General features: G+C 42.1%; 1 protein-coding gene across 1 annotated transcript in view; it reads left to right on the forward strand.

The window, feature by feature from the left end:
• LOC144532777 (rap1 GTPase-GDP dissociation stimulator 1-B) overlaps positions 1-19,802 on the forward strand; it is a 39,135-nt gene extending 19,333 nt beyond the window's left edge. Inside the window, exons 7-14 of the mRNA XM_078273714.1 lie at positions 2,320-2,463; positions 3,286-3,417; positions 3,862-3,996; positions 4,993-5,118; positions 7,629-7,768; positions 7,948-8,074; positions 10,615-10,743; positions 16,305-19,802. Coding sequence (XP_078129840.1) covers positions 2,320-2,463; positions 3,286-3,417; positions 3,862-3,996; positions 4,993-5,118; positions 7,629-7,768; positions 7,948-8,074; positions 10,615-10,743; positions 16,305-16,432 — 1,061 coding nt within the window. The 3' untranslated portion in view covers positions 16,433-19,802. The remainder of the gene's footprint in view (positions 1-2,319; positions 2,464-3,285; positions 3,418-3,861; positions 3,997-4,992; positions 5,119-7,628; positions 7,769-7,947; positions 8,075-10,614; positions 10,744-16,304) is intronic.
• The last annotated feature ends 3,753 nt before the right edge of the window (positions 19,803-23,555 follow it).

Genomic DNA, 23,555 nt, shown 5'->3' on the forward strand with positions numbered 1-23,555 from the left:
GCTTCTGTTGCATCGCGCTCCACTATATTCCAATGGGTGACGTCAAGTGACTTTAACGCGCCCGCAAAGCATCCCGGGAAGGCGGCACTGCATTTGAAAAAATGCTGGGCATCAAAAAGCTGGCCGATGCCCATCTTTATGCAAATTAATCCGTTGAACGCGACGCAACTATCCAATAGAAGTAGAGCACAGGGGAGACTGGGGGAAGTCTCTCGCGGGTCCTTTGTTCTAGACGTCCTGCTACAAAAATGCTCAGGAAACTTTAGCGACACCACTCTTCAGTCGTGTCGCAAAAGTGGATCCGCAGCGTGAGGCGAGTGTGGCTGGTCGTCATAGCGACGTCGCAGGAAACTGCCGTGACCAAATGCGACACACACACAGAACGTGGAAGGTGTGTTGTTTTTGATTCTCGGCATGTGGCTGTTTGTCAGAAGACACATTTAGTTTCTAAGGAAACTGGAGGCAGCAAAAAAAACACCGCTGGACCAACTATTTCAAAATGGGGGGTTTGTTCAGGACACCCCCCCCCGTCTAGCAAATTTGACGCAGTGATTAGTGACGATTCTCTCCGACCAATCAGTAGTCTGCAGGTTTTCAGGTCACCTTTTGGTATCACCTCAGCTCGCTTGGAACCTCCACGGAGGTGATACTATAAAAAGTACCTGTTAGCAGGTACCAGGTACTTTTTATCATTTTGGAAAACCAAAAAAGGCGAGTAGAGTCGAGGCGAGTCGAGCAGGTACCATGTAATGGAAAAATGCCAGGCTTTATCATGACTTCAGAGATTTTCCCTATTGTTCATACCAAGGTAGCCACCTCTTTGATATATCTTGTTGTGTTAGGGCATTGTGGGTAATAACATTCAAGCAATCAATCAGGTGACATCAGTCATAGTCACAGTACCAATAGTCAATCACACAACACAGTAAAGCACAGGCAAGATAACAGGCACAAAGAATATCTTCCTTAAAGGGTAACTACCATTTTTTTCAACCTGGACCCTATTTCCCTATGTTTTTGCATCTAAGTGACTGATAGGAACCACAATCTTTGTAATAAGTCCAGTATTAAGCGTTAATGCTGTAACCAGCAGCCACAGACAGGCCTGCAATGTAACCCTAGAGGGAAAATGTGCATCTTCAGTTTGGTCCACTGAAAGTGTTTTATTTTGCCACTCACAGGCTCAGATTAATATTCTAAGTGTCTGACAACATTATGGAAAGGATCCCTACAGAGATAGACCTTTTTAAAACCTAATTAAGACCTTTCTGTTAAAAACAGCACTGAGATCGCTAGCTCTAAACCCACCAGACTGGACATTTAAAAAAGCAATACTTCTAGTGTGTATAGAGCCAACATATTTTCACATGTAAATTGATAAACTATGTGTTTATTTCAACCAAGACTAGAGTTGTGATGGTTGGAAAATTGGAAAGACGACCCAAAACGTCTTTTCATAGTTTTATTTAGTTTCTGTCGGCTTTGAATGAAGTGTGTTTTACGATGCTAAAATTACTGTTTATTTACATGGAGTCTGGTGGTTTAGCGAACGCAATTTCCCGGATGTTTTTATGTTTAAAAAAAGGATCTTACTCTTTAACAGAAAGGTCGACCTCCTTAGAAATCCTTTCCATAATGTTGTCAGACACTTAGAATATTAATTTGAACCTGTCAGCGGCAAAACGAGCACTTTTGTGAAGATAAATACAAGCTGGACAATTGTCTTATTAACTTACATTGTAGCTTGTTTCACCGCTGCCGACTGCAGAGATCTTGCTTAGTACTGGACCAATTTCAAAGATTGTTGTTCCCATCAGTCACTTAGACACAAAAACATGGGAAAATAGGGTTGAAAAAAAACGGTAGTTACCCTTTAAGGAGGACAGGGAAGAATCTCCCCGCAGACCAGCCTACACAGATTCTATAACATCCAAAGCTCATCTAAAAATGTTTTAGATTTTTAGAGTCCAGTTAAGAAAAAGTATAACACAAGATTAACAGGCCTTTTGCCTGCAAAACAAACTTATAGCTGGAACCCTAAAGCAAAGACCAGATGGATGTAACGCAAACCCTGGGAGGGGACTAAAAGGTGAACGGATAGGGTAACGGTACAATCAGCCTTGAGCCTGCTGGGAGTGAATATGAAGTATGGTGATTCCACTTCCAAAAAATCTTGACCAGATTCTCGGGGCATCAAGGGTTGTATGTTATATGATGTCAGATTTTCAATCACGAAATAATGCTCACTTTTGTTGTACATTTATTGGAAGATAATGTTAGCTGTTAATAATGACAAAATAAATTGTGCTGGACCACCAGATACACTGAAGCTGCAGTTTGCCGAGTCAGGAGTACCAGAGGCTTTATCAGAGATGATTCGGGCTTTGCAGGGAGGATCTGACCCCCACGACCTCTGCAGCATCAAGATCGCCTCCAACCTCATAGTGTCCCTGCTTTTAGGAGGTGAGTGATGCAGGTGAAACCCTGTGGCACATCACATCTAGGAATGTTGTGAATACAGCAGCAGCTCCGTCTCAGTGTGTCTGTCTGTCTGTCTGTCTGTGTGTGTGTCTGTCTGTCTGTCTGTCACCTCATTCGCCTGATAATCACACAATTTTGTGCATGTCATTTACTGTGCATATTCAGCTGGGATTGGCCAGTTCAAATGACACTGGCTGTTGTCCTGTCCTGTCCTCTATCATTGCATTCAGACAGTATGCTCTAAAAATGAAGTGTCAAAGTGTCAAAAGAAAGAGACACAACAGGAGGTAGAGGAGATGGGCAGGGGCTGGCCACGACATAACAAAGCAGCCAACAGACCCCTTTCAGCCTCACATATCTAAAATAGTGTGACCTTTCTGGGTGGCAGTGTGCCACAGGCAGAGGGCAGACCATTATGTCTCTGTGTTACTGTTACAGAAATATCTAACATCGGTGCACCAGTGTTGTTTTACTGTATTAGTTAGCAAATCATTTTTACATGTCAATATATTTTATGCAGGGATGGTAATGACAGAGATGCTTGTAGGAAGAAATAGTGTGCTGTTTGTGAGTATTAAAATGATCTTGTTTAAAGGACTGTCTGTGTGTGTGTGTGTGTGTGTGTGTGCGTGCGTGCGTGCGTGTGTGTGTGTGTGTGTGTGTGTGCGGGTGTGTGTGTGTGTGTCTGTATGCTCTCACGTGTGTACCTGTGTGCGTGCGTGTATGTGGGTGTGTGCGTTCATGCATGTGTGTGTGTGTGTGTGTGTGTGTGTGTGTGTGTGTGTGTGTGTGTGTGTGTCTCAGATGAGTCGATGCAGAAGTGTTTTGGTGAGGGCTCCGGTGTGGTGTATCAGGATGTTCTGTCCTGGCTGCAGAGCTCCAACACCCAGTTGCAGCTGTCCGGAGCGCTGGCCGTCGCCAACTTCGCCAGGAACGGTAAGATATTTTTTCAGAAATGAGCCCAGATGTGTGACAGGTTTGTGAAGAGACATTCCCTGCCATCAGTGTCATCTATGTGGAGCTGATATAGGATAAGCAAGCAGCCACCACCACAGTTTGGGAACATGTAATAATAAAACATGTCCGGTTCTATGTATTATACACCTTTCTGTGCATTTTGCAAATTCCTAATTCAACGTGTGTCTAATTAATTTTAACACAGCAAATCTGGGGACAGGTCCTCCTTCGTAATGATGAAGTCTTGCTGAGGAACTTAAGCTGAAGACCATTCACATCTTCAAAATACAGTTCAACAGATTGAGTGTTTTCTCATTTTAATGTATTACAATGTTACTTGTAATAGGATAATTATATGGCGTTTGTGTGAGTTATATGTAGTGTTTTGAAGGAGTCTTTGTTGGCCTGCTGTGTTTCTGTCAGACAGTAACTGTGTGAAGATGCTGGACCTCGGTGTGGTTCCTCACATCCTGACCTTGTTGGAGCAGCATGTCGAGGAAGGAGACGTGTCTGTTCAACATGCTGGACTGAGCGCGCTCAGAAACCTGGCCATTCCTGGTACTGATCAAAGCAAAACATTAGACATACTAGTGGTGTAACGGACCATAGTTGAGCCGATTCACTATTCGGAATGCATGTGAACTGCGGATTAATTGCAAAGTTTAATCATAATACGAGTGTGAAATAAATGTTTTACTGTCGCTGGGACTCACGCTGATAAATGTCTATGGAGGGTTTCCGTGAAAAGATACATGCAATGCAATTTTCTGTTCACGTGAACGGGGCATGTTAAAATCACTTGATAGTGACGGTCATGGCACGCTGGAAAAGCGGAAGAACTCGAAAAGCCGTGACCCCGGCTACAGAGCTCCGTCGTATCAGCGGCAGTTGGTAGTTAAGTTACCCGAGAATAGGGGGCTTTGAGCCGGGTACAGGGCACCGCGAGCTGCCAGTCGTTTCGGCCGACATTACAGTTAGGTTTAGGTGACAGAAAGTGAGCTTTCAGCAGCCGCGTCAGTTAGCTTTAGGCACAAAAACAACTAGTTAAGTTTAGGAAAAAGATTGTGGTTTGGATTCAAACACTCCCAAGGGACACACATTTCCGGCCCGAAAGTCCTTTGTTTTCTCCGGGAAAGTGACCTCTACTCCCCGGCTTAAACATGCTGTGTTTTATGACAGTTTTTAAGTAAAAAGTTGAAAGCATTTAAAAAATATATATTGTCCCCCCTTTTTTGGGCTGATCCATGAGTTTTGTGATCCATTGCACCCCTAAGATATACATATGTTCCATTGACCCAACATCAAAGTAATTACCTAACACTGAAACTTACCTTCTAAAGGATACTCATTTACATGTTCACACCAAGAAACAAAAGACTCACTGAATCATCTTCAAAAACAAGTCAAATGGACCAATTAAAGTATTAGTAATTAAAATTACATGGGTCAATCAGGAAAAGAAAATCTGTAAACATACCGCTAAAGGTTTAAAATGTCTTTAATTCTATCATTTAAATTTGATTTAAAATGACATCGACTTGACGTGTCTTTCAGGTACCAACAAAGTGCAGATGCTGGAGGACGGGGTGACTGAGAGGATAAAGACCCTACTGCGCTCTGACATGCCACCAGTTCAGTTCAAACTGCTGGGTACGCTACGCATGATGGTGGATGGACAAGGTCAGCACAGCTGTTGGTAGCCTGTGATGTGATTCCTGTTGTGTACCCAGAGGGTCAACCCAAGCTCCAGCCTCTTTAGGTCTCTCAGGCAGATTTCCACAATAGACAAAAAAGAGGTCAACACAACACAGCATTCAAACATTCACACAACTAACACCAAAAAGTATTACTGGGTCTGGGTTTGTGTGTGGGGGACATGAAGTAGTGTCACGGTAACTCCCATTTTCCACTGGGAGCATCTGTGCTGCGTTCCGGTTTTGTTCCGTCCTCCGCCACGCGCCATACCACACCGGGAGCGTCTCAGAAGCGGAACGTCTTGCCTGCCCGACTAACAGATTATGTTGTCTCTACAAGTAGAGAACAGAACAATCACCGGTATATGTAAGCTGAATCCCAAGTTTCTTATTTGATAGCTCCACGCTCCTCGCTTGAACCGGAAGTTGTTCTGGCCCTCCTTTGTGAAGGCCATCTCAAAGCTCTTATTCCTGCCACGAAGAGCAAGGAGCGAGGAGGGATCTCTCAGGAGCTATGAACGAGGACACACGAGCAGCCTTCCCGGACGCAATTTTTACAGGGTAGTCGGGGAAGACCAATCCCTGATTGGCTCGCCCTGACATTCTTACCCTAACCATAACCAATCCTAGCCTGGCTCCGCCCTCCTACGTACTTCCGCTCAATTTTCATTTTCTTTCAGTACTCCGTCTGGTTTTGCGGTATATTCTTGGGTTTTCTCCGGCCAAAATTTGGCGGTCCGATCAGCGAACAGATGGAGTGGCTGAGAACGATGACGTTGAGGTCGTGCGCTAGTTTGAGTTGTAGTTCCGTAATGGCGGCGGAGAAAGATGCGGTCCGTTGTGGCAACGCTGCCAATTATCCAGAAGTTACAGCTCGAGCAAGAACAATCTTTGCTGAGTTTTGTTGGTGGCCATGATGTTGTGGCCCTCCTCCCCACGGGGTTCAGGAACAGTTTGATTTTCCAGCTCGCTCCATTAGTGGCGAAGGACTTGGCTAAGGCTAAGGCCAGCGATGCTAAGCCGATAGTTGTTGTTGTTGTCTCCCCTCTTGTTAGCCTGGTCCTACCACACAGTATGTAGGAGGGCGTAGCCAGGCTTCCAGAGTGGCTCTGGGCAGATCCAACAGTTTTAAACTTCAACAGAGTACCCACCTTCACGGAAGTTAACACTTGTCAATGGAGAGTGGCCAGACTCTCTGGACCAAATGAAATGTACCAGAGTCTGGTAGGACCAGGCTAAACCAATCCCACTCCTCTTGCCTAAACCTAACCAACCCAACCAAAGCAAAGCAATGAGTACTAGCCATTCAGGGATGAGTTCCCTAATGAAGATTCATGAGTCTTCCTCTACCACCCTGCAAAACAAAATGTCGCTTCCCGGAAGCCGTTTCATTCCTTCAACCAGCTTCTTGAAAAGGTCAGCGTAGCGATGTGTGCTCATATCCAAAAACCTGTTGATATCCAAGTCTTTGATAATGTTTAAAAGTAGCTGTGTTTGCACTGTATACATGTCCAAAGAATGCCTCTAAAACCCGAATAATACCGGAATGTCCCATGTCTTAATCGGAAAATGCTATATTCGGAAAAAGGCCTTATTCGGAATATCCAAACGGAATATGCTGTTTACATGACTTCTATCAAATTCGGAGTATTATTAAATTTGGAATAACAGTGGAATATTGGTGTGCATGTAAACATACTCACTGATGAGGGAAGTGGGAGGGGATTTCAGGTGAGCGTCGGCAAGAGAGTCGGAGGGCATCTGGTGGACGGTTGGAGGATGGCAGGTCTGGGAAGTAAGAAGAATGTACATGGCCAGGGGGATGTAAGCAGAAGCTGGAGACAGGGACAGAGAGCCGGGCCAGGCAAAACAACAAAAGAGACAGCCTTCGTGACAAGTAGTCTGAAAATAAACAGAGAAGAATATAAAAGAAAGAAAAAGTGAGAAAGAGAAGAGAAAGAAGCACAGCATCAGAGGGGTCAGGCACAAAGTGGGGGAGGAGGGTTGAAGAAGGTTCCTTTATTCCCTCCGCTATGTCTTTTTGCTTTATCTCATCTTTTAATAATTCATTATTCCTACCTTGCTTAAGAGGACTTCTGGGTGGCCGTATACCCAGACCCTCCAGAGAGGGCTGTCCAGTGTGTCCCACTTTGAACAGTCCCCTGGGGCCTATATTCATTGTGAGTTGAGAGCTTTAGTTAGAGGGACTGGCTTTAATTTTTTTTATCAATTCCCCTGGATCCATTTAGATTCTCCCTTGTCCCCTGGGACACCAAGCCTATTTTTTTTATTTTTATTAATCATTTGGTCTGTAAACAGAAAATAGTGAGAAATGTCCATCACAGGTTCTGACAGGCCAAAACAGCAGCATTCTCATCAAACAATAGACATTTTCCACCCTAGTGACACTCTGTGGCAACTTGTGGCGATATTTCTTAATTGTTTTTTGTTCTTTAAATGTATTTTGCCTTTTCTCTGCTACGCTTTGTGTGTCAGAGGAGGCAGCTTTGGTGCTGGGGAGAGACGCTGTGCTGCTGGCTCGGATCATGGAGTGGTGTGAAGCCAAAGACCATGCAGGAGTCCGAGGAGAAGCCAGTCGCCTTTTGGCTGCCCTCATCAGACACAGCCGCAGCCCCGTGAGCCCATTTATTCTGATCTGAGAGTTAGCACAAGTTTCAGCTAAAACTTACATTTTCTTTTCATTTGTTCTTGCTAATCACACCCAGTGTGTGTGGTGTTTAACGTGCTGACAGTATATTATGCACACACACATTAACTGAACATCTGTAATGGGCTGATTTCCTCTCTCTGACAGGAAGTGGTCCATGCTGTAGCCAAAGCAGATGGGATTCGGCACCTTGTCTCCATGTCAACAAGTGAACATGTCATCATGCAGAACGAGGCCCTGGTTGCCCTGGCGATAGCATCTGCCATTGACATTGGTAAAGCCATTTTAGAGACTATGTAAAGTTAAAGGTTCTGGGCCTAAATGTTACAAGCAGTCAGAATAGCCCCTCGAGCGTTTGACTGGAACTTATAGCTACATTTACATTGCTACGTTTTGGTTTAAAAATGAATATCTTTTGCTATGTTTCCCCCTCTCATTCCCCCTGCTCTGGCGTTTCCGAGCCCCTAAACCCGTTTTGGTTTGGAGTCTGCTTGTGTTGCAGTCTCAACGGCCGCAAACGGAGACCTTTGGCAACACCGACACTGATGTTTCTCCACCTGATTGGGTCATGACGTCTCGTTCTCTGAGACTAAGCTACTAACGTAACCATGGCAACTACCACCAACGGGCAACATGCCTCCTGTTTATGCCCAGTAAACCAAAATGTTTATATATGCGGTTTGGGCGTGTTAGTTGAAACGGAGATTAGTTCTTCTGCTGGAGCTAAAAACACTTGTGTGTGTGCAAGGAGAGTGCTTTTGGCTCAAAACTCTGCTTACAAACCAAAATGTAGCCTAAATGTGAACTCTCAACGAGGTTGAGAACTATGTGCATGTCTATCCTTTCATATCCAGCCTGGTCTCACAGAATTCCGTGAAATGATCACCAACTGTTAACAGCGCATTACGTGGTGGTGGTACGGAATGTGTGAAAATTCCGTGTGGCCACCACGGAAAACAATGCCAATGTAAAGTCAATTAAAAGATTACATAGCATTAGGAGCGAATACGGTAGCGAGTAGTATGAAAGCCCGAAAATCCGTGTCCCGCGTGTCACGTTTCCTAAACCCAACCATAACCGTCCCGTTCTTCTTTTCCTAAACCCAACCATCCCGTTGTTGTCCCATGTGTCATGGAAACGTAAGCCCACCCACGACCTTTCCCTTAACTTAAGGGGCCGTGTTCATTTCACGGAATTCTGTGAGATCAGGTTGTCATATCTGACCTGCCTGGAACCTGGATCCTCTTAGCACTCCGAGATGCTTGGTAAATACAGGACCACAGCTTGAACTGTTAATGTCCTCACAAGCCTCCAATGGGCCACATTTTATTCACTTGCAATTTTCTGCATTCCTATGCAATGTAGACTTTTTGTATTTTCATAGCAAAAAAAAGATGCAATTCATTTTTAATACCCATAACAAAATAAATCCAACCACAATGAACATAATATGTATATGTTTAAAGGTACATGATACTCAAAACGGTTCATGTATAACTTAAATGTGTTGGTGGTCAGCTCTTTCAATAACTGTTGATTTATCATATGTTTCTTTATTAAGATTTGATCATCTCCATTCATTTGTTCAGACACTGGTATGAATGTAGCCTTGGCCATCTCTCTCTTCTCTCTGCAACAAATACACGCACCAAGTGGGGGATGCATAAACCTTGACTCTCTGGTGTAGCTTATTACTTCTCCATCAGTGTTCAGCACAGACAAACTTTCCAATGTGTCTCTTGTTGTTTTGAAGTTGGTGAAGCTGCTCTGTAGAGTTTCAGTTCTGCTCGTTAACAAACATACAGTTTATGGCTGTGGGAATTTCTCTGTTACCTTTACTCTGTGTGCTATGTTTGAGTTATAGCACACATGACTTTGTTGTTCCTGACTTTATTTGCATCTCATTGTACTCCCACGCCATCCTGCTTTTTAAAGCCTGCCTAGTTTTAGCTGTTATTTTATGTTTTGTGTAACTTACATGCTTTGCAAAGTACACCATGAGTGTATGGATATGGAAGAAACACCATTCTAAAAGGTTTTTTAATATGTTTACAATGTTTTTAGCTTTCAACAGTTTAGGCAATTGAACCAACTGATGTTTATATGTTTAATTAAAAAAAAAAGAGAGAGAGAGAGAAGTCAGGCAATTGCAGTTGCTTGATTCCAACTAATGTGGACATGGAGAGGAAGAATTATGAGCTGCTGTGTGTGTGTGTGTGTGTGTGTGTGTGTGTGTGTGTGAGTAATACCCAGCACCACACTGGTTGGAAAGCAGCGCCTTGGGCTAACCAAGGTTTATTATTAGCTCAGGACTACAAATAAACACTGTGAAACATGTATAATGCCCAACAGCCTGCATGTTCCACTGTTGTAATGGGTTATGCAGAAGCAAAGAACCACCCGATACAAAGATAACACGAGATAAGATCGACCTTCATTCTTTTTTTACACAACTATGCTAAAAACAAACAATACATAAGATGCAAAATAAACTGACAGCAAATGGTTGCTTGTATAGTATCAAGAAAACACGAAAACATTGCAAGGGAATGCACAGCTACTCAACATACATGCCCCCTGAGGGCCGCTCTAGAGAATTACAACGAGAAATGACCTACATATGCAGCCAGATGCAATTAATGTGCTACACCACGGAAAACACAGGGCTTACCAAACGACGACTAGGGTTTATGTCATGACATGAGATAGTTGACAAATTAGTTCAGCTATATGACATGACATCTACATTTAGAAGGGCACTTACGTGTGTGTGTGTGTGTGTGTGTGTGTGTGTGTGTGTGTGTGTGTCTACAGAGTCTATGAAGGATCCGTTTGGGGAGGCGGAGCTGTTGCCCATGCTGAAGAAGATGTTGGACGATCCTGCAGGGGCAGTCGAAGTCAAGTTCAGTGCTTTAGGTCTCATCTGCAGCCTGGCTAACTCCAGTATGTGTTTGATTTTACAACACACGTTCACAGTAATTCTGTTCCATTCAAGATGTCTTTGCATGTTTTTCAGCAACATCTGTGCAATCTTGCAGTGTTCTAGCAGTTGCACGTTAAGCTCTTGTAATCTTTAGCTTCCATGTCAAAATCACAAATGATCAAATAAGAATAGAAGAAGGAATATCTGTGGTCACACAGCAGGAAAGGGACATCAAAGAGACCTTAAAAGGATGAGGCAATGCAGATTTTTCATCTCGCTGAAATCTTGGACTGGAAGTCTATGGCGTTATATATGTGCCTCATTCCTGAGCCAATAATTGTATGTTTTGAGCACAGAGAACTATATTTTGCAAGCACATTACATTACATTATGAAGATAAATGGCGTAAGGGACTGTTCGTTATTTATTTAAGGGGCCACCAGAATAGTTTTGGGACCTTTAGGCTAAAAAGACTTGAACCTCCCCTCGCCAGTAATAATTTTTTTATGACTCTCCAAAATAAATTGAAAAGTGGCATGACCCTCCCCTTATGTGCTAGTTTTCACCTAGCAAAGATGTACAGATGCCATTGGTTTTTTTACAGCCATGATGTACATACGTTAACCTCTGCATTCTCATCTGACACATCGCACTCCTCTGTTATGGTGGGGGGGCCATTTCAGTTGATTAGATTACTCACTAACATTGTTGTGTAAACACAATAAGCATGGAAACTAAATGCACACTTCATGCATTACTGCATTACTTCAGATACTAAGTTACTCCTCTAGTACACTAGTATTCATATGAAATAAAACAATAAAACATTGAGACCATTCAGCAAAGGACACTGGGAAATAACCAATTAAACACTGGTTGCTATGGACTCGTCACTAGGCTTCCTCAGTCATTGTATATTTTAGCACATAGGTAAAGCTGCAGAAGCTGAACATTATATTCCAAAACATATATGTTTATTTTTAAAGCAGATTTTAAATGACATTGTAACAATTTAACAATTCCCCCTGATGAAATCCAATCACGGCTCGGCTGTCTTGGAACGCAATAGACAGACGCTTAAATTCAACTAAAATGTAACGGTGAACAATCAGTGTTGGACCTCCAGTCTGTTGAGATGCCTCTCCAAACGCAGAAACAAAGCACAGTCACACCATAAAACGTTAAGACACGTTGAGAAAAAAGATCAGCATTTTGCCGTAATCCAATGACACGGAAAAAACGTAATCCACAGCGATGAGTAGATCCACAAAAAGGTAAATGACACGGTGTATCCAGCAAAGCCGATACAAGCGTCCCATTCACCAGCCAGCTCCAGACAGGTGACCGAGGCCTCTCCACTTCGCCGTTTAAACAAAGTGGAATAAACGTGTAAAAGTCCAAATCCACACAAAACCCGCAATCAATTAGTAAGCTGACATCACATTTATATACATGGCATTTAGGAAACCTTTATTACAACGTTAGCACAGTAAGATGTCCAGACTAGTGCAACAGTAACTTTCGTTTTTTGCGTCCTGCTGCGCCCATCGTCAGCCAGGTAATATTTTTTTTACTAAAGCAGTATATGAAATCTCATGTATTACCTACCACTATTTAGTTGTTTTGTGTTATTTAAGGTATTTATAAAATATCTGGTCATGCCAGATATAATTAATTATTCCACTCATTTTTTAAACAATGCAATTATCCGTTTCAGCCACCAGGGGGGCCTGGTCCCCCTGCCCCCCAGCAAACTCATGGGTCAGACCCATCTGGTAGCGAAGGAGGGCCGAGATTAAGAGCTACATGAAAAAATGTGCACCGAACATGCCACTTTGAAATGTTGCTTTTTTCATGAATACAAAAGTTGGGTGACCCCCCCCCCCTCCTAGACTAAAAAATGTTGGGTGACCCTCCCCTCAACAAAGAATAAAAAGCCATGACCCTCCCCTATTTTCCTCCGGTGGTCCATTCCATAAATACCGAACGGTCCCTAAGTCACACAAGGAGGAGCTAAAGTCAAACAAAACGACGGCATTATAATACACAAAACTAAAATATATACTGACCGAAATATGTTTTAATCTAGTAACGTTAGTTAGGTCAGTATTTGCTGTACCAGTATGCTGACCAACAGGTGTTGTGTCAAAGACTGTTCCACCGTAGATTTGTGTTTCCTGCAACTAGCGATCTAATTGGAGACGAACAGCCAATCAGAATTGACCTTTCATTCTCCGATTGGTTGGTTTTGTGGCACACTTAAGTAACGCTGTGACAATTTGAGCGAGTGTGTCAAGAGTTGAGCACGCACAGAGTGAAGAGGTTGAGAGCGAGGGAGACATGACCGGAGCACAGCAGCGTCTACCTGCGCACAGAACAAACTGTGTGATAGGGGTTATTATTGCACATTAATATGGATAATAGCAAACATCCGAATACATTTTTTGAGCACAGAATAGGTTTTTGTATGCTCAAACGTAAAAAAAATGCAAGAGTATAATTTCTCTTGAAAATGCAATATAATGTGCTTACAAAATAAAGTTCTCTGTGCTCAAAACATACAATTACTCGCTCAGGAATGAGGCACATGTATAATTCCAAACAAATGTCACATTGTATTGAAGCCTTTATTTTCATATCCCTTATGAGGAGCATAATGGGATTACAGGTGGTGAGGTGCAGGCAGGCAGGCAAGTTCCAATCACTGCATATAATTACAACATACCACAGACTGTGAGCTATTGCTTTAATAAAACAGTGATCAAGTATGGCAATATGAATGTTATAGTACGATTACAAGTTAAATAGATTTGTCTTAATAAATAACAGTGTTCACAATAAAAAAGGCCCTCCTGGGCTGGTTGGCTGAATATAACGAGGCGGTTGCTATGAAACCCAGTGCAGGTAACGTTAGCCTACACTAGCATCTAGCACAGACTTTCTTTTGCTTAACGCAAAAAAAAAGGCACACAATAACTACTAACTAACTAACCGATTGAGTCAGCAGTGAGAAAAATACAGTAAGAAACTATGTCTATTTACAGTAAAATACCTTAAAAGTTAAAAACGAAACGCGGTGCCAGTAGGGCACTGGTTCCGACGTAAACGGTACGATAAGACGGAGACCGAATAAGAAGGAAAATTTCGGTGCCTCATTTTGGAGCCTGACATTTTTTTTCAGAAGCATCGCTGCACGGGACGCTACGTTACCTTTAGCTAGTAGCTGGATTAAACACAATTTTTTTTGTGACAGCTACGTAAAACAGTGGAAAGTGTGACTGTATTTCCCTGTAGAGGATTCCAACACCGGGACGTAACAGTCTTGACTGCAGCTGCCGAAAAACAACACAGATGGTGCGTTCACTTGAAACTCGCCAGCCTTGTGGTGCATTCAAAGTTATTGTAAAATACCTTTTTCCCATCTGGTGCTTGTTTTGTCATTTAACAGCAATTTACCGGTGAAATAAGTCATTGTTATAAGTTATTGTCATTACATTATTAATAAATCATTTAATTTTGACCATATGGCCTTAGCAATAAACAAGCCGTTCTTTAATGTCGCCAACTGTCGTTTTTTAAATATTTTATATTACATACATTATGAATATATTATATATATTTCGGTTCAGGCACTGGTTCACTCCGGATTTCCACTGAATGCAGAACGTCTGCGGACCGGCTCCGTGCTCCGCTGTCCGTCAATACCCACCAGGTCCAGATTTGTTGCGGCACGGCTGCGGCCATGACTGACAGCTGTAGTCACGAGGACCCACGAGATCTCGCGAATTCACGTAGACTAGAACCACAAAACCAACACCAGTTAGTTTCCATCCAGAGGAGTAGAGGGGAAACAGCTCTGTGCTGTGTTGTCAAGGTGTAGTGCAGGGAGATATGATCTGCCGTGAGCACGGTGTATTTTATTTTGAAAATTAACCGGATGTTTATTTTGTTTCTGTGCTCGACTTCCTGTCCCGCACTATCTGCCGTGTTCTGAACTGCTGCGGAGCTCTCCGGCGTCTGGCAAAAATAGAAGCTCTGCGTATCTGCTCTGGAGGGCTGCGGACCGCCAGAGCTGGGACGGAGTCGGAACGCAGCCGTTCTGCAGTCAGTGGAAATACACACACTGACTTTAATGGAAACCTAATGACTCCTACGCCGTTCCGCAGCCGTTCCGCAGCCGTTCCGCATCCAGTGGAAATTGGTTAGGCACTGTTTAGGCACCGGCACCGTTTTAAAAGTATCGATTTAGCACCGGTATCGGAAAAAACCCAAACGATACCCAATCCACAGTTTTACAGTCTAACTATTGAGACTAGGGCTGTCAAAATAACGTGTTAATTTCGATTAATTAATCTGAGAAAAAATAACGCGTTTAAAAAAAATAACGCTGATTAATCCATTCCATATTGAGGTTTGACCCAGAGCCGTTCTAGCCACCATTGGACTGTAAAATGAAGGAGGGAGACGAGAATGTGCTGCCTGGATCATTATTCTCATCATCTTCTTCCTGAATAGGTTTGGCTACCGAAATCTGGTGCCACTGATATGTCTGCGCTTCTCTCTGATGCTCTGAAGACGATACAGGCAACACAAACACTGCTGCACGTGACGCTAGTTAACACTATACTCAACAGCAGCTAACGTTAGCCTACCGCTAGCTAGTAGCTGGATTAAACACGGTTACAATGCTGACAGCTAACGCTAAACGGTGTAAAGTGTGACTGTATTTTACTGTAGAGGATTCAACACCAGGGATGTAACAATCTGCAGCTGCTGTTGTTGGAAAAACAACACAGACGGTGCGTTCAATGAAACTGGTAAACTACAGCCTTGTGGTGCATTCAAAGTTATTGTTAAATGTCTTTTTCCCATCTGGTGGTTGTTTTTGTCATTCAACAGCAATTTACTAGTGAAATAAGTTATTGTTATAGTTATTACATTATTATTAAATCATTTAATTTTGACCATATGGCCTTAGCAATAAACAAGCTGTTCTTTAATGTCGCCGACTGTTGTTTAGTACCCTTCTTTTTTCTTTTCTTTTTTTTTTACTTTCTTAAAAAGTATCGGTTCAGGCACCGTTAATTATGTATGCAATTCATTTCAATTAATTAATCATAGAGTATGTAATTAATTAGATTACATTTTTTAATTGATTGACAGCCCTAAGTGAGACACCAATTGGGATCTCAGTACAGTTGATGTCTCTTTAGTGCCAGCATCCAGTGGCCATAATAAGAACTTCAGCTTAAGCAGTCAGCAGTGATGTTGCCTCTCGTAATGCTACCCAAGGGTTCTTTCTATAGCCTGTTGAACTGTTGTGCTACAAATGTATCCCCAGTCCTGACTGAATGTGTGTGTCCTCTTTCTTTTGTTGTGCTTCCAAAGAAAAGCATCTCATCTTATGTTCCTCAATATAAAAGACAGAGGGGATAGTTATACAGTATATAGGACACACAATCCACACATGCACACAACACAGATGTTCAGAAACATCTTATATGCACATTTTTGGCCTCCTACTAGTTGCAATCCATCTCACACGTCTCTGTCTTCTTTTTTCCATTCTTGTCTGCTCTAGGTGTGATGAAGGTGGAGTTAAACTCTGTGAATATGAAGGAAAGCCTCAGTAAACTGACAGATCACAGCAGCAGTAAACTTGCCTCGCAGGCCAGCTCCATTCTGGCCACTCTCGGTGACACCAGCTAAACCAGCACAGTTCAGCAACAAAGGATCACATCTGCTGTATGGATTTATCCAGCTCATTCAATGACATACTTTAATTCAAATGATCTTAATGCACAGATTACATCTTAATATTGAAATGGATTCCAAAATATCACCTGCTGTGGCAATAATTACTAATTAGTACAAGCAAGACCATAGGCGTAATTTACAGGGGGGGGTTCAAAACTGGCCAGTGCAACCCCCCAATAATTTCCTTTATTAAAATAAAGCCATTTGCACCATAACGTAATGCAGAAAAGGCACAAACTGTTGCAGAGAAATTCACCAGAAGGCAGAAAATGAAGTGTTTGATATGCTCAAAATTTCTATTTTGCTCTAGGGTGGAGATCTTAACCCCCCATCCCCCCAACGTTTAACCCAAAGTTATGCCCTTGAGCAAGACTAAAAACCAAAGGGGGTCATTCAATCAGGAGCATGAATGTGCTCAACATTTTCCATGGCAATCTACCAGATAGAATACGTGCCATCCTATGTGCAAAGATGACATTTGGGACTGAGGATGGAGTTAGAGGAAAGTTCCCAGTGTCCAAATTGGAAAGGGTTTGTGTCTGGAGAGCATGAATGTGCTCAATAAATGTCATGGTAACCTGTCCATCAGATTCTAAAGTAGGAAAGATGAGAAGGGCCATCATGAATATCCACAGAAAATGTTACTAAAAACCGGGTTCCACTAGTAGAGGGTCAAAAATATTAGGGTAAAAGATTTAATCTTATGTGATGCAAGCTCATGTTAAGTTATACACTGAATATAGGAACATTTTATTCTAACCGTCACTACTCATTGGTAAATTGATAGTTAATTAATCTTAAGTTAACAATGAAATGACTAATTATTCAACCCAGTCTCACGGCAGTTCGTGAAATGGTCACGTTATTTAATTGATTATTATTGATTCGTGTACACGGACACGTTTATCTCGTTTTTTCCGTGGTGGTCAGCACGTATTTTAAACTAATGTATTTCAATGGGAAGCATCTTTCGTGATCACAGCACGACTACGGTAGCGAGTAGTATGAAATGGTGAAATTCCGCGCAGGGAGGTTGGTCGGGGGGGTGGATGGGTCAACACGGGACTTTCACCCAGGAGACCGGGGCTCAGGTCCCGCGTGTGGCGTTAACTTTCCCCGTTGTTCTTTTCCTAAACTCAACCATCCCGTTGTTGTCCCGTGTCCCCCAGAGAACGCGGATCGTGTCCCAGCGTGTGACGTGTCCTTTCCCTGTTCTTCTTTTCCTAAACACAACCTCCGTATAGATGCTTCCCATTACGTGCTGACCGCCACGAAATAAACGAGAAAAACGTGTCTGTGTACACGAATCAATACATTAAAAATAACGTGACCATTTGACGGACTTCCGTGAGACCGTGTTGAATTATTAGTAACGCTGTAATCTATCTTGTACTAACAGTTCATTGTTGCACATATCGTAATATTTTGTATATTACATAAAGTATTTGTGAATGATTACCAGATGATTTGTAAAGCATGTATAAACATTATTTAGATTATTATTAGAAGTGCACAAATAATCATCTCTTTTATAGACCACCAAAAGACTTAATGGGGCCAAATTGAAGTTACTTGATGCTTCATAAACCACTTATCGATCATTTACTAATTATTATAAGCATTAGTTACAACTTTATAATAGCCACCAAAATAATGTTTCATAACATTTCCAATAATAAGTAAACATGGTGAAATATGTGGCAAAAAGTGACAAGAAATTTATCTCATGGCCTCCAACAGTGGATGGCATTTGCTCTGTTGTCATGGCGATGGTTCAGCCGTCATCACGTGACCAACACGTTGAAAGGATTTATACAAAATACCTTAACGTTTCAAAAGTCTGTGCAGAAATGTAGTTTGAGTTGAAATATTTAAATAAATTTTAATTTCAATGACAAATCAAATCACAGTCTAAGATTGGCGACATCACAGTGAATGCTTTGGCCATGCGTTCTCACTGTCTTTGCAAATCAACGGTGTAAAATTGACTTTAAGACTGGGATTTTTTACAGGCTGAAACCTGGTGGAGATGACCAAAGACTTCCTCCATCACCGTAGTCTTTACTACCTAACCAACTCAACACTTCCCACTCTGTAAATCACAGCTGTCATCCTGAATAGCAAAGTCGAACAAAACTACGAATGGAGCCCCATTAACTAGCAATGAATTTGCATGGCCTATAGGCGTAACACGGACTTAGTTAGTGGTGAAAGATCATCATTTGAGTTAAAAAAAAAAAAAAAACTTGGTTAAACTTAGAGAAGCATTGTCATGTGTTTAAGGAAAGAACTACTTGGTCATGGTTAGAAAATCAACATAGCGTTCTGTCTCTTCTGATGCTTACTGCATAATCCCATGCGAAGGAATAATGCTCTGTCCAGCCTCAAGTCCTGTTCACAGTATACTAGAAAAACCTGGCTGCTGGGCTGTATGTGCAGGATTATTGGGAAGCGTGGAGGAGTCTGTGGGAGCTGATTTATTGGAAAGAACCAATTTGCAAAGCGTAGTTTCTACTTATTTGCTAATTTTATAACCTATCCTGATCTGCCGTGATCACCAGGTGAAATGACTTTTGCAAAGACCAACAAGTTACAATGTCACTGTTGTTTTTTTTTTTGTTTTTTGTCTCAGTGTGATGATGGTTTGTTATTGTATAGTTACTTTAGCACATCTTATCAAAGAGTATAGTAACAGTACAGGTTTCACTTCTAACCTTGCTGCAGTGATGTAGAAGTGTACTAAGGATTGTGAAGATCCAGGACTTAGCCAAAAAATTTGAACATCGACAACCTCTCAGTTCCTCCCCCCTTTCCGCTAAAGCCCAAAACGGTCTCCTAAGCCCCTCCCCCCACAAGGGAGAATGAATGTGTGTGCATGAGCAGTGATTGACACGCAGTTAGACACCTCCCCCCCCCTGGCCTTGATTGGTGCATCTGAACAGGGAGCGGTGGATTTTTGCAAATCTCACTACAGGCTGTAGGTGGAGCCAGAGGAGCCGGATTCTATTTTTAATGACCTGCTTCATGTAGCTCTACTGGAACATAGGGTCAGTTTCAGCAAATATGACAGAAAGGTAGTTTTATAAGGCTTACCTACTGCAGCTTTAATACACCCTGGCAAACAGATGGGTTGGTTTCAGAACATACTTCTGACACTGATGCTGTGTGTGCTCAGAGGTCCAACACACAAAACACACACAAAGGACAATCACACGCTGCTTCTCAGCCTTATTTTAAGTTAACTTCCATTTTTAATCACAGCATATGTGCTCCCAAAGCCTCAGTAATGCAGACTACATACAGTGGGTACAGAAAGTATTCAGACCCCTTTAGATTTTTCACTCTTTGTTTCATTGCAGCCATTTGCTAAAAATCAAAAAAGTTCATTTTATTTCTCATTAATGTACACTCAGCACCCCATCTTGACAGAAAAAAAAACAGAAATGTAGAAATGTTTGCAAATTTATTAAAAAAGAAAAACTGAAATATCATATGGTCATAAGTATTCAGACCCTTTGCTCAGTATTGAGTAGAAGCACCCTTTTGAGCTAGTACAGCCATGAGTCTTCTTGGGAATGATGCAACAAGTTTTTTTCACCTGGATTTGGGGATCCTCTGCCATTCTTCCTTGCAGATCCTCTCCAGTTCCGTCAGGTTGGATGGTGAACGTTGGTGGACAGCCATTTTCAGGTCTCTCCAGAGATGCTCAATTGCGTTTAGGTCAGGGCTCTGGCTGGGCCAGTCAAGAATGGTCACAGAGTTGTTCCGAAGCCACTCCTTTGTTATTTTAGCTGTGTGCGTAGGGTCATTGTCTTGTTGGAAGGTGAACCTTCGGCCCGATTTGAGGTCCTGAGCACTCTGGATGAGGTTTTCTTCCAGGATATCTCTGTACTTGGCCGCATTCATCTTTCCTTCAATTGCAACCAGTCGTCCTGTCCCTGCAGCTGAAAAAACACCCCCCATAGCATGATGCTGCCACCACCATGTTTCACTGTTGGGATTGTATTGGGCAGGTGATGAGCAGTGCCTGGTTTTCTCCACACATACCGCTTAGAATTAACGCCAAAAAGTTCAATCTTGGTCTCATCAGACCAGAGAATCTTATTTCTCATAGTCTGGGAGTCCTTCATGTGTTTTTTTGGCAAACTCTATGCAGGGCTTTCATATGTCTTGCACTGAGGAGAGGCTTCCGTCGGGCCACTCTGCCATAAAGCCCCGACTGGTGGAGGGCTGCAGTGATAGTTGACTTTGTGGAACTTTCTCCCATCTCCCTACTGCATCTCTGGAGCTCAGCCACAGTGATCTTTGGGTTCTTCTTTACCTCTCTCACCAAGGCTCTTCTCCCACGATTGCTCAGTTTGGCTGGACAGCCAGGTCTAGGAAGAGTTCTGGTCGTCCCAAACTTCTTCCATTTAAGGATTATGGAGGCCACTGTGCTCTTAGGAACCTTGAGTGCTGCAGAAATTCTTTTGTAACCTTGGCCAGATCTGTGCCTTGCCACAGTTCTGTCTCTGAGCTCCTTGGGAAGTTCCTTCGACCTCATGATTCTCATTTGCTCTGACATGCACTGTGAGCTGTAAGGTCTTATATAGACAGGTGTGTGCCTTTCCTAATCAAGTCCAATCAGTTTAATTAAACACAGCAGGACTCCAATGAAGGAGTAGAACCATCTCCAGGAGGATCAGAAGAAATGGACAGCATGTGAGTTAAATATGAATGTCACAGCAAAGGGTCTGAATACTTATGACCATGTGATATTTCAGTTTTTCTTTTTTAATACATTTGCAAAGATTTCTACATTTCTGTTTTTTTCTGTCAAGATGGGGTGCTGAGTGTACATTAATGAGAAATAAAATGAACTTTTTTGATTTTAGCAAATGGCTGCAATGAAACAAAGAGTGAAAAATCTAAAGGGGTCTGAATACTTTCCGTACCCACTGTACACAATAATGGAGTAATAGAGGAGCTACACACAAGGGAATACAGTTTAGTAGGCTGTGTGGGTGGGGGCTCTCCATGATAACTACATCATGACATGACATAACTCACAGGTGCCTAGACATCTTCACTGCAACTGTGCTTCCACCACCGGTTAAAGGGTACACTATCAAATGATGTAGGTGGATGATCAAAAGCATACAACATGTTTTTAAAAACTTTTAACTCACCTTGCTTTAATTATTTTTCTTACAGACCCAATTGAATTTGTTGATTTAACAAATTGTCTGCACATGTGGCTACAGCGTAACAGCAATATCCATGGCTAACCCTTCTCTAAAGATAGCTTCCTGTTTTATGTTATACAGCAAACATAACATACAAAAAAGGAATCCTAGAAGCACAATGTGAAGAAGCCACATGCACGACATATTTGAACAGCAGCCATTAAACGTGTATGTACAGTATACTATGATTCTAATACAAAGTGTATAACAGTGCTCTAAGCAATTCATTGTGCATTTATAGTTGGGTAACCATAGGAAAAGGTGAGCATGTGTGTGTGTCTTCTATACAACATAAAATAAATAATCTGGCAATGAACATGAGGTAACATTTTGGCTGTAATGTTTTATGTATTATCTGTATTGACATATATTCTGTATACATAATTAGATATTACTTAACATTTGTGAACAAATCTGTATATTTTTCAGGGAGGGCATGTTTGACATTTTCTGGGCTTTGTTCTAAAGAGAGCAGAATAAAGTTATGCAATGTCTTCCCCAAAGTGGTGTCTTTTTGATCTATTTTCTTTTTAATTCTTCAATTCTTCATCAATATATTGACATACATAATAGGGTAAGAGTGACTCATAGATGAGTAATAAGCTGGTCATGATTGACATTTCTGCCTTTAAATAAAGACAACCACATCAGGGATGAAGTCACTACCTTCAACTGCCTGCAGTATATATTTAAATTCAAAGGGTGAAGCAGATTTCCCACCGTATTCCTGGAATGATCCATTACATCAATAGCCTATACATATATATATATATATATATATATATATATATATATATATACAGTGGTGTGAAAAAGTGTTTGCCCCCTTCCTCATTTCCTGTTCCTTTGCATGTTTGTCACACTTAAGTGTTTCGGAACATCAAACCAATTTAAACAAAAGTCAAGGACAACACAAGTAAACACAAAATGCAATTTGTAAATGAAGGTGTTTATTATTAAAGGAGAAAAAAAATCCAAACCATCATGGCCCTGTGTGAAAAAGTGATTGCCCCCCTTGTTAAAACATACTATAACTGTGGTTGTCCACACCTGAGTTCAATTTCTCTAGCCACACCCAGGCCTGATTATTGCCACACCTGTTCACAATCAAGGCATCACTTAAATAGGAGCTGCTTGACACAGTAAGGTCCACCAGAAGATCCTTAAAAGCTACACATCATGCCGAGACCCAAAGAAATTCAGGAACAATTGAGAAAGAAAGTAATTGAGATCTATCAGTCTGGAAAGGGTTATAAAGCCATTTCCAAAGCTTTGGGAATCCAGCGAACCACAGTGAGAGCCATTATCCACAAATGGCGAAGACATGGAACAGTGGTGAACCTTCCCAGGAGTGGCCGGCCGCCCAAAAATTACCCCCAAGAGCGCAGCGACGACTCATCCAAGAGGTCACAAAAGACCCCACAACAACGTCCCAAAGAACTGCAGGCCTCACTTGCCTCAGTTAAGGTCAGCGCTCATGCCTCCACCATCAGGAAAAAGACTGGGCAAAAATGGCCTGCATGGCAGAGTTCCAAGGAGAAAACCACTGCTGAGCAAAAAGAACATCAAAGCTTGTCTCAATTTCTCCAGAACACATCTTGATGATCCCCAAGACTTTTGGGACAACATTCTGTGGACCGATGAGACAAAAGTGGAACTCTTTGGAAGGTGTGTGTCCAAGTATATCTGGCGTAGAAGGAACACTGCATTTCATAAAAAGAACATTATACCAACTGTAAAATATGGTGGTGGTAGTGTGATGGTCTGGGGCTGTTTTGCTGCTTCAGGACCTGGAAGACTTGCCGTGATAAAAGGAACTATGAATTCTGCTGTCTACCAAGAGATCCTGA

The sequence above is a fragment of the Sander vitreus genome, chromosome 17, assembly GCF_031162955.1.
Source record: "Sander vitreus isolate 19-12246 chromosome 17, sanVit1, whole genome shotgun sequence".
NCBI lineage: Eukaryota > Metazoa > Chordata > Actinopteri > Perciformes > Percidae > Sander > Sander vitreus.